This window comes from Dioscorea cayenensis, chromosome 6 (genome assembly GCF_009730915.1).
Source record: "Dioscorea cayenensis subsp. rotundata cultivar TDr96_F1 chromosome 6, TDr96_F1_v2_PseudoChromosome.rev07_lg8_w22 25.fasta, whole genome shotgun sequence".
Lineage (NCBI taxonomy): Eukaryota > Viridiplantae > Streptophyta > Magnoliopsida > Dioscoreales > Dioscoreaceae > Dioscorea > Dioscorea cayenensis.
The window spans coordinates 133,966-151,956 of NC_052476.1; the positions used below are offsets into that span (position 1 = coordinate 133,966).

Genomic DNA, 17,991 nt, shown 5'->3' on the forward strand with positions numbered 1-17,991 from the left:
TTCTTTTTCTTTAGTATAGCCTTTGAATGTTGTCAAATCTCAATTACAAAAATATATTTGATCCCCTATAATTTTTTTTATTTTATCTAAAAAGATTTTTATAATGTATATTTTTTAGAGGGTTACCTAAAAAGTTTTTTATTAGTATAGTCTTTGCAAATTGTTAAAATCTCAATTGCAAACTTACACATGGCCCTTATAAAAGTTTTATTTTATTTTTTTATAAAGAGTTTTAGTTTTTATTCTCTAAAAAGCGTTTTTGTAATTTTCACCTTTTATGGTATAATAATTAAAAAAAAACAATAAATCGGCTTGTATGTTAACCCAATGGGCTGTAGGGGCCCAATTCACAAACAATCACGTGATCAGATGATAAAAATCACGTGCAACTCCAACCAAAGAGAACAGCAACATGAAGCACCCCCGACCAGTCTAAACTAAAGAACAACAAACAAACTTCACGAGCTCTTGCTTTCATCTTTTTTATTTTTTTATTTTTATATTTAAAAATCTTTTCTTTTTTTACATATTCTTTTTATTTATTAAATTAATTTATTTTCCGTTCAGTTTTTGCTTTTTACCATGCCGCCAATCCATCCATTGATCCAAATTTCATCTTTAGATTCACATCTTCCACATCAAATCAATGACCCTTCTTCATTCAATGATGTTTCAATAACCAAATTCCAAAATCCAAAAACCAAAAAACAAAAAAGAATAAAAAGGACTTGGATATATCGTGCATCAACAACAACAACAGGGTCGCCTCATCATCATGAATCAAATTATAAATCATCAAAATCTCACCTTTTTAAATTTTATTTTTTTATAATAATTCTTCTAATAAATATTCAGCAGTTAAATTTTTTTTATTTTATTTTTTTTGTTTTTTGGGTTTACATATATATATATATATATTGTTTTTCAATTTTCAATGAATGAATAATAAGTAACAAAAACACGTTGAGATGAGAATCTTCTTCTCTGTTGCTATGCTTTCTTTGCCCATCTCTTTCCGTCTTTATTATTATTATTATTGTTTTTTTTTTTTTAGGTTAAAATTTTCTTAGGAATTCTTTTGATTGGTTTGACTGGTTTGAGTCGGTTTGGGAATTGTGATCCAAGACCAAGAGAGATTGAAATTGAGAGAGAGAGAGTGAGAGAGAGAGGGATCGTTGGCGGAATCGTTTGTGACTCTTTCTTTCTTTCTTTTTTATTTATTTATCTTCGGATTATTATTATAATTATTATTATTATTATTTACATTTAGGGTTCGTTTTTGCTTTACTCTTCGTTCCTTTTTCTTGTTTGGGGGGACATCGGGAGCCGCTCATTGGGGTAGAATCTTCCGATTTCTTGTGGATTTGGCTTCAAAGGTGGTGTTTTTCCGGTGATTTTTGTTGGTTTGAGCGGGATTTGGTTATCAATATTGGATTTTGGAGCAAGGGGGATGGGATTTGTGGTTTGATTTGTTGATTTTTTTGTTTTTGGGATTTTAGGGATTCTAGAGCGATGTTCTTAGGTTTTAATTTGTAGTTTTTCTGTGTTTTTTGTGAGTTGTGATGTGAATAAAATGTCCAATATGATTGCGTTGCCGAGGCCCAATTGTAGCCTCCTCGCGGTTTTGTGCGGGGAGTTTGCCGGCAGGCGAAAGGAGGAGGGGAGGAATCGGGCTTCTTATCCCTTCCCGGAGCTTGTGTCTTCTGGTCGACTTGAGGTTTGTGTGTTCTTTTTGTTTTCCTTGATGTTTTTGCTATTGTTTGGCTTAGTGTTATCGTCTTGATCTTAATGCAGGTTCAGACACTTGTAAATCCCACATTAGATCGGTTTCAGGAAGTTCGGAGATCATTAGAGCCCAATGTGTTGTTCTTCCAAGGAGAGAAAGGTGAAAAGGATGAAGAAACTGGTTCTCTTGTTTGGGGAACTGTTGATGTTTCAGACCCGGAGCTGTTCTGTTCACTCTTCAGCCCTCCGTTTCCAACCATTGTAAGCTGCATCTTTTTAGTTTGCTTGATGATAGAAATTTTCTTTGTTTTCTGCATCTTATATCAATATGGCAGCTTAAGATAGGTGTCTCAAAACTCAATTTTGTTTATACTTCACTCAGTAGTTAATTAACTTTGCACATTAGAATGAAAATTTAGTGATTGTTGTTGTGGTTGTTGCTGCTGCTGATGATGATGATGATGATAATGCAACCATGGTGTTCTCCATCTCTGCCTATTATGGTTCAGCAGAAGATAGGGAAAAAAAAAAAATTATGGTTCAGTCATAATTTCTTAGCATTGCGCATTAGGAGGAAAATTTCTTTCGGTATCTTTTCTTATAATAGATTGATGCAGGTTTATCTGGAGGTTCCAAACAGTGAGAATATTGCACAAGCCCTCCACTTTAAGGTAATGTTTGATAAGCTATATTTATTGTGATATTTAATGGCCTTATTCTATGTTCTTTTAAATCTGATGGAGATGCCTTTCCTTTCTCTTTTCAGGGTGTTCCGTACGTAATATACTGGAAGAATGCATTTTCATCTTATGCAGCTTCCCACTTTCGGCACTCTTTATTCTCAGTTATACAGAGGTATTATCTTCTGTTTTATTGCTTGAAGCTAGATACAAAGTGCAATGACATCCGACTGTTTGGTTTTCTGTGGTGCAGTTCATGCAGCCATGCATGTGATGCCTTTCAACTTGCGCATGCATCTTTCCGGTTTTATTGTGTGCGAAATGGTGTTGTTTTGCCCGATGGCTGTCAAAAGTCTACTGACAAGCTTGGGCCTCATCTGATTGGAGATGCTCCGAAGATTAATATTGAACCACTGGATAAAGGTCCTGATGATGATGCTGAAGACTTGTCAGATTCTTTTCCTACTATCAAGATTTATGATGAGGATGTAGAAATGAAGTTTCTTGTGTGTGGATATCCTTGCAGATTGGTGAGTTGAGCTGGTTTCTCAGATCCTTTTGTTGCTTGGGTGTTATGGTGTATGATTATAAGCAAGACAGTTATTTGAAATAAGTGCCTTACTAGTTTTTTTCTGTACTTGCCCAGGATGCTTGCTTCTTGGCCTCTCTGGAAGATGGACTCAATGCTCTCTTGAATATTGAAGTAAGTTTGCTTGGTTCTCTGTGGTGCAACATTCTTCCAATTTAGGAGCCTATGAAAATGCTATGAAAATGCAGTAATATTTCATATCTCAACTTACTATGTGCTTTATTCTGAGAGACAATTGTATACATCTTGTTCCATGAATCAACTGTTGTTTTCTTCGTTTCCTTCAGTCCTGATCCCCTTCCCTTTTAGCTTCTAGGTAGCATTATGCTTTATTCACCTGTGTTGTGGATCAGGATTTGATCTTTCCAACAAATTTGTTGCAATATAACTTATGTCCACTAGCTTCTTTTTGAAAATGTATATAGACAAAACTTTCTTCTGTTTAGTTTGTTTCATATTGTTTGATATATAACAAATTTATGATAGTTCTGATGCCTTTTGTCTTTTCCTGCTTCAGATTAGAGGGAGTAAACTTCAGAATCGTGTGAGGTATGTTTAATTCTCTAATACTTGCATATTAGCTTTTGGGATTTGCTTTTGTGTCTGGAATATATAATAATATATTATGATCAGCTGAAGGTGCCATGATGGTAGGCACATAGCCATTACAAAGTGATTCACTTGGAATTTTTTATTGTACATGCATGTTTGATGATTGATGATTTAATGATAGGATTGAAGTTTTTTTCCTAGTTGACTATAAACACAGTTGATAAGGAAGTGTACATGCATGTTTCTGCCTTTCGAAAGTCCAATCAAATGAATATGTGCTTATGGATATCATTGACATGTTTTGCAGTGCTACACCACCACCCCTTCAAGCTGCATCAGTTTCTCGTGGTGTTGTGACCATGAGATGTGATATCACAACTTGCAGTTCAGCCCATATCTCGCTTTTAGTGTCTGGCAGTGCACAGACATGTTTTGATGATCAGGTTCATGCCCTTAAGTCTTAATTTTCTTATTTTCTGAAGAAATGTTTCACCTTAGCTATTTTAATAACTTGTACTGAAATACAGCTTTTGGAAAGCCACATTAAGAATGAACTTATTGAGAAGACTCAGCTTGTTCATGCCGTGCCAACTGGTGAACAGAGCAGGCCACCATTTTCAGATCCATCAAGCTATGCTTCCATAGCTGCTGGTGCATCTGTGTTTGAAATTACATTGAAAGTGCCATCTTGGGGATCTCAGGTTGCTCTCTTGTGAACATAATTTTTGTAGTCTTTTGAAGTTTCTAATACCTCTTATCGTATAATTTTTATTTGATTTGGTGGAGATTATTCTTTTTGGCCTGAGATTTTATTAGATCTGCTTATCAATCCTTATACAAGCGATAAATTTGAACATTGTCATAATTAATTTGTTGGCCAATAGTAAATTAATTTTTACCTTCATGGTCATTTTAACTTGTATTGGGGAATTAAGTTTTTATCAAGAATCTAATAAGATGGCATTTTTTTTTTTTGCTGATGCATGGTTTAGGTTTTGAAGCAGCTTGCTCCTGATTTCTCCTACAGAAGTTTGGTGGCGCTAGGCATTGCAAGCACTCATGGTACTGCTGTTGCTTCTTTTGATAAAGAAGATGCAGATCGGCTACTTTTCTTTTGTTCGAAACAAGCTAATGATGTGCATGCACTAGATAAAGTACTTAATCCTCTGCCAAATTGGGCGTCTTTGTCAAGCAAAAAACGACCCAGACTTGGTTCAGAAACAAAGCCTATCACTCACGGCAACATTGGTGGTGAAAAAGAATTAATTTGTCCAAAAGTTGATCCAGATTACGGGAATGAATTGAAGTTGACAAAGGTAAATATGAGGCCCTTGCCTGCTAGACAGAAGACAAAGGTTATTGCGATGAGGCCCGTTCCTTATTCTAGGCAACATAAAATGCGTCCTTTTTGGGGAATTTCAGAAGCTGATGCGTATGATGGAAGTCTACTGAAGTCTAATTTGCCAAGTGCACCAATCCCTAAGCAAAATCTGGTGCCTGCAGCACCTTCAACACATAGGAAATCCATGTCAAATTCTTTACATGCTCAGCAAATAGTTTCACTGAATCCACTGCCTATGAAGAAACATGGATGTAGTAGAAGTCCAATCCAAGTTTGCTCAGAAGTAAGCTTTTCTGGAAGTATTTTGTCTGTGTAGCATGGAACATTCGTATACTTTGTTGTTTGACTTTGATTTCTGATTTCGTTTATGTAGGAAGAATTTTTAAGGGATGTCATGCAATTCCTAATTCTTAGGGGGCATAGCCGGCTTGTACCTCAGGGTGGAATCTCTGAATTTCCGGATGCTATACTCAATGCAAAGCGTCTAGACTTGTATAATCTCTATAGAGAGGTATTTCTTTTTAAAATTATTTTAGTAAATCTAAAAAAAAAGCTTACTGTGAGATTTTTCCTTGGATTTCAGGTAGTTTCGAGAGGAGGCTTTCATGTTGGGAATGGGATAAACTGGAAAGGACAAGTGTTCTCAAAGATGAGGAACCATACAATGACCAATAGAATGACAGTATGCTCCTATTTTCTTAACGGCACTTACCTTTTTTTCTCAATGGTTTGTCAGAATCTGCTGGGATATAGTTTGTTGTAGTTCTTCCTTGCCATCTTTTGCATAGGAAAAGGAACACATAATATAATTGTTCAAGGAAATCCATTGCATCGCTCAAACATCTCTCTCTGTTATATACTGCCAAGTATTATGTCTTCGTGTCAATCTTTAACTCATATTTTGCTTTCAGGGTGTCGGTAATACACTAAAACGGCATTACGAAACATACTTGTTAGAGTACGAATTAGCGCATGATGATGTTGATGGCGAGTGCTGCTTGCTATGTCACAGGTTTGTGACTTATTATTCCTTCCCTGCTTCTTCCCTTTTATTTTTACAAGTCTTTCGAAATGTTATACTAACAAACAAGCTTCTTGAGCTGTTCTTTTTACAGTAGTGCCCCCGGAGATTGGGTGAACTGTGGTTTGTGTGGAGAATGGGCACACTTTGGGTGTGATAGAAGGCAGGGCCTTGGTACTTTCAAGGTACTTTCTCATTCTGTCATTATATCCTTGAGGTGATGGAATATGCCCTCCATGGAATGTTCCTTTTTCTGTTCAACCTAATAATCTTGTTTCAAAACCATGTTTCTCTTGAAAAGTTGCTGTGACATCAAGCATATTTTCTAGTTGTTTTTTTTATACCTTGATTGAACTAATTGTCTTGAGATGATCATTGATTAATATTGTGACTTGATTACAGGACTATGCAAAGACGGACGGATTGGAATACATATGCCCTCATTGTAGTGTTAACAATTTCAAGAGGAAATCACCAAAGATGGCGAATGGATTTTCTCATCATACATCAACTGTTTCACGACCAACATAGTCTTCTACTTTTTTATCTTTTGTCCTTTTTTTTATTATTAAATATTTTAGAAGGGACCTGATCTGTATAAGGCCTGATATGTATCATTCCCCAATTGTTGTTTTAGCAAGCAAAGGTTTAGCCGGCGCTCAATATCTAATATAATGAGTCACTACATTGCACAGGAATTATATAACAAGGAAATGTTTCATTTTTGCTTTCTTGCTCCACTGGCTTTTGTTTTTTGTACCCATTTTCCATATCATTAGTTTTATTTTCCATCTTGTTTGGATTCATCCGCAAGTGGGAATTTCATGCAAAACTCCTCGAAATCTCTGTTTATTAATTCCTCAGAGTATAGTACGTTTGCACAAAGAACAACATTTGCACCATTATTATGATTTATAGGGAATGAGAATGAAGCCTTTAAGAGATCCAAAACCTTTCACATTCCAACTCCCCTTCACTCTATAAATCAAGCAAAGAAAATAACAAAATATAACATTAACAGCAAAAAGAGGAAAAAAAACAAAGGCAGATGGGAGAAACATCAAGCAATAACCGCTCTGATCTGTTCATTGATCTAGTTGATGATATGTACTTCTCAGCCCTCTATGATGAAGAGGAGGTCTTCCCCATCTCTGACGAGAAGTACGCTGGTGAACTCCAGCTCCAAGAAGTCCTCATCTCCGGAACAATGTCCACCCCTTATCCATCTCAGCAAACCACAACAAGGAGATTATTACCAGTAAAAAGGCAGAGAGATTGTACTGCTACTACTAGTACTACTACATCTACTGCATGCTGGTCCAGCGCACAAACATTCTGCAAGGTATGCATGGAAGTAGCACCCTCATCAAACATGTTTCAAAACAGTAACTGTGCCCACGTCTTCTGCCGTGCATGCCTTAGCCAACACATTGCAGCCAAGTTACAGGAGAACATCACAGTGATTAAGTGCCCTGAAGTGCACTGCAAGGGAGTGCTGGAGCCTGAGATATGTCAGGACATTGTCCCAAAGGATGTGTTTGAGAGATGGGAGAGTGTTCTCTGTGAGTCCATGGCTATTGGAGCTTGTAAGTTCTACTGCCCATTCAGTGACTGCTCGGCAATGATGCTTGATGATGCTGACGAGATGGTTGTGCAGGCTGAGTGTCCCGTTTGTAGAAGACTGTTCTGTGCTCAGTGCAAGGTGGCCTGGCATGCTGGAATAAGTTGCCAGAAGTTTCAGAGTTTGGATGTCAATGAAAGAGGGAAAGATGATCTTATTTTGTTGGAGTTGGCCAGGCGTAACAGGTGGATGAGGTGTCCCAAGTGCAACTTCTTTGTGGAAAAGATTGAAGGCTGCCTGCACATTACTTGCAGGTTCTCTCTCTTTATCTTCATTCTTAAAATCATGTCTTTTGTGCTATGTGTGTATGTCTTCAGGGTTGGTTTTTAACATAGTTTGTTATTTTTGTTGTCATTTCAGGTGCAAGTTTGAATTCTGCTATAGATGTGGACAGAAATGGAGTTCATCTCATGGTGGTTGTAGTAGCTCATGATCAATAAAGCGTTTAGACCAGTCACCAAAATGAAGAGTTTGATGTTCAAATTTAAGATGGCCTTAACTTTTTCTCATTGAAAAGTAATTGACATAAATTGTTTTATTAGTAAATTGTTCTGACCGCATGCACTAATTCCAGTTACAGGGGCAAATCAAATACCCGAGCACCGCTTGCAGTGTTATTTTTGTCTATATGATAATTCCCTAAGACTATGTCATGGCTTAATACTAATCATTATCACTCATGTATTCATAAAACACTTAGGGGTGTGATTGGTATAATCAACATTCCCAACAAGCACACATGTGCCAAGTTATTGCTGAGACAATTGATGATCTTCAGCGTGAGGTTTTGCCTGAATGAATTAGTTCCAACAAACAATATCAAACATACATAAATTCGCCTCCACGGACCGCATTAGCAGCACCCTTTTCTATCTTCCTCTTCCTCCTTTTCCCTCTCCTTCCGGCTTTCATATACATGATCATCAGTCCTCAGCTCATGTCTGCAAATTGGACAGGAGTTGTTCTCATCCTGACATGTTCGTGAGAGAAGACATTCAGTATATTATCAGTAACATTGCGGTAAATTTTCATGACAATATGATATCACACATGGAGTGAACAAAAGTCGGGTGATTATTTATTACCAGCCAAGGTTTCAGACAAGGAGGGTGGAAAAGATGCTTGCAAGGCAACTCCTGCATTTGGTCATTTATCATCAAGCTCTCCCGACACACAGCACATTCGGTTCCACTGCCTAGCTTTGCAATGGTCTCTTCTGTAACAGTTATAACAGGAAGATTTGCAACGACCTCTTTTGAGGCTGGCGGTGCTCTTGGTATCCCACCACCAATTTCCTAAATAAAAATGAAGGCGGCATAAGTGACATGTCAAAAGTTTCTCCTTAAAAACACAGATTAGAGTTACATGCGCTATCACATGAAGTGAGACTACTTCTGTTGACAATGCATACAATTTTACAGTTAAATTAGGTAATCTTCAGTTCTGAGCTTCAACCAGCAATCACAACCTACAAATTAACAATTTACAATCTAATGCTAAGAACTTCCACGTTGAACACGTGGCATTAAAACAGGGTTATGCACAGTTCTAAATTCTGAAATCACGTATAGATAACTCAAAACTTGCGCTTTGTCCATAATACATAGAAACATAAAAATACCTGCAATGACGATTGAATGACACTCTCAAGGTCCAAATCGATAGTCCCATGTTGCATCTCGTTAATCAACTCAATTATCGACTCAGAGGTAACAGGTGTCCTTCCGTTATTTGGTGCATCATTGCGTTCTTCCTGGCTTCGAGATGATTCAGCTTCTAAATTCAGATTTTGTGCAACAGCAATTGCTGTAAGTAGGTTTTGTTCTACAAGCCATGCTGGAGGTGGAGGCTCAGGTTCTACAGTAAGATGCCCTTCAAAAAGAAATCTAGAACCTGGAGAAAATTTCATAGAGAAAAAGTTACACACAAAAGTAGCAACCAGATGTAAACATATTATGACAGTATATGGAAATTCTTCCTAAACAAGTGTTGAAATTTGTTTGATAATTCAAGCAAGGGCCCAAGCAACTTATTTATGGAGTCTAGGCAGGAAGGGAAATTAGAAAGACCTAATATACATGCTACAGTCCATCCACCAAAAGGTACCTGCCTCATTTTATAAACTTGTCTTTGCATTATCAAAGTGGCACATTCTCAACTTGCATTTTAGATTTGCTACAGCCAATAGAAATTTCTAGAAGACAACAAGCATATCGTTCATAACAAAGGGCATACAATATGTTCAAATAAATCAACTAAGAAATAAAAAAAAGGGTAGGCCAAATCGGTAATAAACCGAACAAACAGAAATTGGAGTTCATCCACCTATACTAAAGCATTACCTGTTTGCCTTCCACTTGATGCAGGAACCTCTGTCTCCATCTCATGAAGATGTTCACGAGCTCTGGCAATGCATTTCTTTAGATGTTGTTGCTCTGATGATTCAGTAACCAGGTGTTCTGCTTCTTCAAAAAGCCTTAATCCAGCAAGCCAGAAGCCAGGTGTTGTGTACCTCGTCTGAAGTAGAGTTGCAACACGGCAGACTGCTGAATATATCTGCAGTAGGAGTAATCTTTGGTGAACTACATGCGGTCGTAAGTACAATAATTTCAAAAAGAAGAGGCAATGCGTGAAAAGGCCAGATTTATTTCTAAAACTCAAATTAACACATAAATAAACTCAAAGGAAAGCAAGTAGATGAATGCCCAAGTTTCAAGGGAAAAATGTGGAAAAACTTGTCAGCTCGATAAAGAATTTGCGCATAACAACAAAAAGATTTTGCTTTCTCCCAAATCACACGTCAAGGGTAAATTATCGAGATAGATTTAAAATAATTAATAACATATGTTACATATCTGATCACAAGGTAATTCATTTTAACAGTATATAAGGGTATGCATGATAACTCTTATTCAATCAGATATATAGATGTCCTAATTACAGACTTCATTATATGCAAGGTTGATTCAAAATGATGTAAAGGACTTAAAGTTGATATTTTTACGCATGAAAAATAGCATTATGATTCCAATGGATCACAAATTTTGCATGGGTGAATTGAAAAGAGGAATTTAGGCCTTTCAATCTGATAAAGCAAAGAAGTACACCCTGCACTAGAATGGTTCAAATACGAAGGCACCAGTTATAAATTTGCAATAAAAATTTCTCCATGGGATTTTATTCAACATCTTTCCTATCACCCTCCACAAAGGCAGCGACTCACAAAAAGATAAACAATCAAATTAAATACTCAATCCAACTTAATCATTAAAAATCAGAAGAAAAAGAAAAACCATAAATTTATGCCCTAAATAATACTAATAGTTAAAAAAAAACAAAGAAGATGAATTTAATTAAAAACCATAGGATCAAAGAATCGAAAGAACAAAAGGGATATAAAAGGAGGCTAACAGATTTGCGAAGTGACGGGGACGAAGAGGGGTATCTATCGCGGAGGAAGGATCCAATTGAAGAGACGGCCTCCTCAAAGGACTGCTTCTTCCCCAGCTTCCGCTGCAGCGCCTGCAACTCATCCATCAAGCCTTGCTCCTCCGACGACATTGAAGAAGGAGACATACAAGCACCAGAGATTCAGATACCCTAAATTTTTGACGAATTGCGCTGCTTTCCTCTCGGATTTTAAAGCCAGTCACAGGGTCGGGTTGGCTTGCGGAACAGGAAACCCCCAAATATGTAATGGAAATATGGAATTCCTCTCTTATTTATTTATTATTTATTTTAAATGCTAACAAATTACAGATTCAAACTCTTCATCCGAAGCTGTAAGCAAAAGGTTAATAAAATATTGGCAGCTCTTATATATATATATATATATATGCTTATATATATATATAAAAAAAGTTTTAATTTGAATAAAATTCCAATCTGGATGTCTACTCGGATAAAAAAATTTAAATTTAAATTTAAATAAAATTTGATAGATAATGATCCTTGTTTATACATAAAAACAATTAGGATTTATTTTATGTTCAGATTAAAAAAATAATAATAATAAATTAAATTAAATTAAATTAAAACATCGGCAGCTCATATATATATATATATATATATATATATATATATACCGATATTTTAAGTGGTATTTTGAAGCAATTTATTGATGAAAATTCTTGAATCTTTTATAGCATATTTATGATTAATATTAAAAAAATGTATATGATGATAGCCTATTATTAAGATAAAATATCACTATAATTAGAAAATTTTGTTATTAAATATTTTTTAATCTTTTACAATAGTAAGTAAACATACAGGTTCAAGAGGTGTTTTTTTTTTTAAATTATATATTCTTATTCATTCATAAAAAAACTAATACAAGACGATATAGGAAAAAACTCTATATCCGAATTAAAATAAAATAATATAATAATATGACCCACACTACTAGATCAATCTGTACATAATGATCCACATTGGATCAGTCTGTTACACTAGATCAGTCTATACAGACTGATTCACATTTGATTAGGAAAAAACTTTATATCTGAATTAAAATAAAATAATATAATAATATGACCCACACTAAATCAATCTATATAGATTGACCCACATTGGATCAATCTGCAGACTGACTCACAATGGATCAGTCTGTACTGTGGGGGCCCAAGCTATAAGCCCACAACTCAACATTTATGTTTCGCATACCTCTCTTCTAATTTTCAATAGAATATTCTTAGTCATTTGAAGTACAAGCCTTTCATTTATTGGTAGCTGGGTTCTCGTTAGAACTCTTCACAAGTGAAAGTTCGAATAATGGGTAGGGGCACATTTCTGAAAGTGTGAGTAGCTCCTAAGGCTTGTGTAGTAGGTGTGAGGCTGAGTTTGATTCTCCTGACAAACTCAATGCCCACGCTAACAAAAATAACCAAAGTTTGATCAACGTTTCAAACCAAAAACCACAATGGAGGATGAATCACCAGCAACGCCTGGGACGCCTACTACTGGGAGCTTCTGAAAGTCTTGATAGCTACGGAGGGACTACTGCTAAAAATGTGACTTAGACTTTTCTACGTCTTTGTTGTTATCATTTGCCTAGTTTAAGTTTTTAATTAACCTTTTCTTGTGTCATTTGGCTTAGTGCTTAATTATGCCAGTTCTGTCAGTTGCCTTGATAACCTATCAATCGTAGTTATTGTTATCTAAGTTAATGTGTTACTTGTCTTTTATATGTTACTTGATTCTAAGAAAGAATGCTCTTCTATCAAACATTATCTTAGTCTCAACATATCATCCATAAAAAAGGTATTCTCCCTCTAATATAGTCAGTATGTCTTTTTGGTCCCTCTAATATGATTTGTCCCTAAGAGGTCTCTCTATTTTAATATTTAAAAAATGTAAGTAAGGGGCTTTTTAAAAATAAATTATATTAGATAGAAGGACTTATATTTTTCAAATATTAAAATAGAAAAATCTCCTAGGGAGAAATCATATTAGAGAGACCAAAAGGCATATTGACTATATCTTGGTTTATTCACTTAAAAAAATTTGGTGAACTGGAGAACGAGAACTAAGTCCCATCAAATTCCATATCAACTTCTTTTTCTTGGTACTTTGTTCTATGTTCACATTAGACTTTTATTTTTCTGACAAAAGTTCTCAACCCAATCAAATAAATTCCAAAGAAGATAAATTTTTCATGAAAACAAATATTTTAAAAAAAAACTTGAAAACAAAAATTATTAAAGACGGAGAGAGAAAGTCCAAAAAAACCAAAGGCAGCAGCAGCATTAAGCTCATTCAACGTTTATGTTTCTCATCTCTCACTAGAATATTCCTAGTCATTTCTTGACCATCACTTAGACCAAAACTGTGGAATATATTCCCTTAACAAACTCCTCATCACATTGTTTGCATTTCAAAGACCAATTTGATTAGTGAATGTATTTAATCCAGCCACCTTCACCACCACCATAACAAAAAATTTATCTAACTGTTCATCACTTCATTCCCTAGTGCCAGACCCTTAAATGGTGAAGTATACTTGCAGCGGGTGTAAGGCTAAGTTTGACTCTCTAAACGAACTCAATGCCCACACTAACAAAAGGCCAAAATGTGATCAAAGTTCCACCCAAAAAAACACAATAGGGGATGAATCACCAACAACTCTTGGGACGCCAGCAACTAAGAGTTCTGAAAGCCCGGGTAGCTTTGGAAACTCCAAAAACTCTGGATGCTCCGGAGGGATTGCTGTTGAAAACGTGGCTTCTCAAGAGAAGAAGAACATCCCGGAAATTTGACTTATAGGACATAATTAAAGTTTTTAATTAAGCTTTTTTCTTGTGTCATTTGGCTTATATGGCCTCCTAGTAGTTTAAGTACTTAATTATGTTAGATTAATGTGTTACTTTATATTACTGTATATTGATATTAAAAATTAGGTATAATACCCGAATTGGTCCCTCAACTTTTCTCTCTTCTCTTTTGGTCCCTCTACTAAGAAATGCTCCCAACTAGTCCCTCTACTATTGAAAAAGGTCCAACTTAGTCCCTCTACTCTTAGTCTCTTCCAAACTAGTCCCTCTACTCTTGATAATACAGCCACTAGTTGGCCCATTTTAGAGTAAAAGTGACTAAGTAGAACTATTTTCAGGGTAGAGAGACTAGTTGGGAGCATTTTTTAGTAGAGGGACAAAAATGGAAGAGAGAGAAAAGTAGAGGGACCAATCTGGGTGTTATACCTAAAAATTAAGCAAAATCTCCGGTTATTGTTTTATCAGAAATACTCTTTATGGAAATGGAATCTAATGGAGGCCTTATGGTTTGATTCATGTGATAATCTTTTGAACTCCTTTGCTAAAACTGAATTTTCTTTTCTTTTTTTAAACTCAGCTAATCACAATTTCTAAAATCATTAATTTCTTGATTAAGCAATGCATAACTTGTTGTGTTTTAATTTGAACCATTCTTCTGCTTTCTAAATCCACAATATATGTTGTGATGATATTACACTGACACCCGTTGAAGAAAAAGTCATCAAAGCCTATGGATGTCATATTGTTCTTGTAACTGATGGTCGTTTTAGATGGACTATTGTTGATGAATCTATTGTCTTCTTCCTTTCCTTCACTAGACTTGAAGTTTTGAGAGATTTATTGCATATGAATTGGTGTCCATTCGGCATGTTGATCTTAGGAAGAAGCTTGAAATCTGTTATGCCAAACACAGCATATTAATATGGAGAAAAACAAAAGAAAAATAATAGCATACAGAGATTTACGTGGTTCGATCTATGCGACCTACGTCCACGGGGAGATAAAGATTTCTTATTCTTCTCTTTCGAGGGAAAGAACTCATATAGATGATACAGAAAAAAAACCCTATATATATCCGAATTAAAATAAAATACTATAACCCACAATGGATCAGTCAGTCTGTCCAGTCAGTTGGGGAGGCCCAAGCCAAAAGCCCAACACAAATCTTCATTGAATTCTCTAATTTAGGATTAACTCCTTAAATTCGGGTCGAGTCATAATTTGGATAGGGTTACCATCACAATCAAATTCAATGCATCTCAACAAATATTAACTATGCATCTACATTATAAAGATGAGTGGGGTTATGGTAGCCAAAAATAACATACGTCATCCTTCACTTTGAACAATATAATCATTGCAATTACTGAGAAAGAAGTCAGGCGGCCAGTAGCATAGAGAATTAAGTATCATAGCAGGGTTGATGATATCTACCCCTAGCTCCCTCTGGAATAGATGGTCATGGAGCTAGTATAGAATCAGTGGGTATGACCAGGCAAGTCAACCACTTCTTACCCATGAAAGAGTCTATGTTTCATGGATACATATCATGTTTATATTGTGAACAACCCTATGAAATAACAATAATAAAAAAAAATAGTGAGAAATGAAAATTTGATAAAAAATAGATTATGCTAGAATTAAATCTTGCATGTGTATCCGGGTTTTTTTCATTTTTTTCTCTCATGGTTGTTGTATGTCACCAGATATTTTTTATGGTAACATACAATGTGAAAGTCTGACTTGTTAGGCAATACAGCTGTGTATACAGCTGTCTATCCATCTTTTGTATATCAGCCATACCTTCAGAAGTCCGATGTGATGCTTAATGGCAAGAATTATAAGGCGTGGTCCTCCACCCTTCGCGTGCTCCTCCAAGGCCTTAATCTTTAGGGTCATGTCAAGGTTGTCAGACCCGGCCTCGGCAATGACCCCTCTAAGCCCGGGGGTCAGGTCATGGGTTCGGCTAGGGTCGAACCGAAAGTCAATAATTAAATATAAAAAATATTATAATAATTAATAATGAGCAAATATAATATTAAACCCATAATTATATTATAAAAACCTACTCAAATTTGATATTTAAATTGATAAATGATCTTATATACAGTAGAGTTTTCTAATTATGTCATTTATTTTTACATTTTTTAAGTATTTACAAATTGAATATATTAATATATAATTATCGAACTTCTCTCGGTGTTATTTATTTATTTATTTGTTTATTGGTTGATTTTAGTTAAAATAAATAAGAAATTAATTCACTAATTCTTATATCTCAATTGAGTTTCTATTTTGTTTTAAATTTTCTTATATTTTTTATTTAATTAGAATACTTTTAATTTTTATATTTTTTTATAATAAAAATTAAACTCATTTATTGTTTTATTTTTCTTAATAAATTAAATTTTTTTAGAAAGTATTTACATAACACATTAATATATTTTTATTTTTTTAAATGTTAATTTTTTTGTTGGTATGTTTATGATATATATATATATATTATAATTTTATTTATTAATTATAAATTATAAATTAATATTAATAAATATACACGATTTTTGTGGTTTCTAATGAGAAAAATAATAATAAATTATAAATATTGTAAAAAATTAAACATTAGTAGCCGATTGACCCGTGCCGGTCAACTGGGTTCTCAGTTGAACAGCCTGGTCATCAGGGTTAACACCGGGTTAACACCTGGGTTTTTAATACCCCGGGTCAATGGGAGTATCCCGGGCCGGCCACATGGCTGGGCTCCCGGTTTTTCCGGTTGAATCGGCCGGGCCGGTCCGGGTCTGACAACACTGGGTCATGTTGATGGTACCCAACCGGCTCCGGTTTCTTCTACTGTAATCTCCACAGGCTTCTCTCAGTCTACTGTTACTAGTGTGTCTTCTTCCCCAAGACTTGGCCAAGTGGACTGAGGATGATTCTCGCACGATTGCTATCATTTGTCAATCGTGCGAGCTTCCTATTCGTTTGGCAGTCTGTGATTTTCCTACCGCTAAGGAGATCTAGGATCACTTACGCACACTTTATCTTCCCTCCAATCAGGCATGGCGCTACTCCTAACTACAGACTCTCACTGTCACCTACCAGCGTGAAAGCTCTGTCCAGGATTTTTTCACAGCACCCAATGATTTATGGCGTTAGTATGCTGAGATGACAATAAAAAAATATCATATATAATGGACAGACTGAGATATATTTGGGGCATAAAGAAGGACACTATTAAACGGCATATCACCATCATCATCATTAAATGAATCCCAAGATTACAACCTGAAGAAATTTTCCAAAACTTGTGTTGGCACGTGTTCAATATTAAACGGCTTAAGAGCATTCAGGACATGGATATTTTGTTACCCAGTAAGGCCTCATTTTAGTATTTTTTTTCTTTAATTCCAATGATACACCACTAATTAAATACATTCATACCAGATGATTATTATTATTGTTGCTGTTGTTGTTGTTACATATCTTTCTAATTTTACATTTTGCCTTTTCTTTTATTTGAAGGTGTTGAAACTTATTTCAAGTAAGTGGATAAGGATGAGAGGTATGAACTATTACTTAATTTCTTGTTTACTTCATGATCATCATTTCACCCAAAGTGCTCACTGCTTATATAGATTTACTTAACTATTTATTTATTTTAAAAATGGATAAATAACATGTAATAAAATAAAGCACAAACTATACAAATTTATATTTATTTTCAAATTCTAATCTCCCGGGTAAAATGACATCATCTTTAGCTTTTACAAATTCACTAATTTGGATACTTGTTTTGTACATATAATATTGTTAGATTTACATTTTTTTTTTAATTTCATTATTAAAAAAAGGTTACAGATCAATTGTTTGATATTCATAATTTCTAGAATTTTTTTTAAACTAGTCGCCGATATTTATAATTAAAAAAAAAGAAGCAAATTCTTAACTTTTTATAAAACATTTATCATTATTTTATTATTTTTTTAATGATCCATCTTTCATTTAATCTAAAAAGCTTATGTTTTTTACATTTTTTTATTTATTATTAGGACTGTACATTTATTTATCGTAATAAATATTTGACAATAAATTTCATTGATTGCATGTGTACAAACTTCGTTATATCGTAATTATTTAAAAAAAAAAATGATATAAACCACATTCATTACACAAAAGTTTCATAAATGCT

At 34.9% G+C, this 17,991-nt stretch overlaps 3 protein-coding genes across 3 annotated transcripts; 2 read left to right on the top strand and 1 right to left on the bottom strand.

Annotated features, from left to right (window-relative positions):
- The first annotated feature begins 964 nt into the window (after nt 1-964).
- On the top strand, nt 965-6,649 carry LOC120263467 (AT-rich interactive domain-containing protein 4). Its single transcript, XM_039271380.1, has 15 exons — nt 965-1,717; nt 1,795-1,986; nt 2,343-2,396; nt 2,492-2,580; nt 2,659-2,935; nt 3,052-3,108; nt 3,512-3,543; nt 3,854-3,989; nt 4,074-4,247; nt 4,539-5,171; nt 5,262-5,399; nt 5,472-5,570; nt 5,800-5,900; nt 6,004-6,094; nt 6,312-6,649. Exons 1-15 carry the CDS (start codon nt 1,574-1,576, stop codon nt 6,438-6,440), a joined length of 2,346 nt encoding a protein of 781 aa, XP_039127314.1. The 5' UTR covers nt 965-1,573; the 3' UTR covers nt 6,441-6,649.
- A 308-nt stretch (nt 6,650-6,957) lies between these two features.
- LOC120263606 (probable E3 ubiquitin-protein ligase RNF144A-B) lies at nt 6,958-7,963 on the top strand. The gene is made up of 2 exons (XM_039271569.1): nt 6,958-7,784; nt 7,891-7,963. Exons 1-2 carry the CDS (start codon nt 6,958-6,960, stop codon nt 7,961-7,963), a joined length of 900 nt encoding a protein of 299 aa, XP_039127503.1.
- A 220-nt stretch (nt 7,964-8,183) lies between these two features.
- LOC120264011 (E3 ubiquitin-protein ligase AIP2-like) lies at nt 8,184-11,242 on the bottom strand. The gene is given in 6 exon segments (XM_039272003.1): nt 8,184-8,397; nt 8,399-8,500; nt 8,616-8,825; nt 9,152-9,423; nt 9,873-10,086; nt 10,942-11,242. Coding segments are annotated over 6 exon segments (1,011 nt in total). The 5' UTR covers nt 11,107-11,242; the 3' UTR covers nt 8,184-8,349.
- Between the last annotated feature and the right edge of the window lie 6,749 nt (nt 11,243-17,991).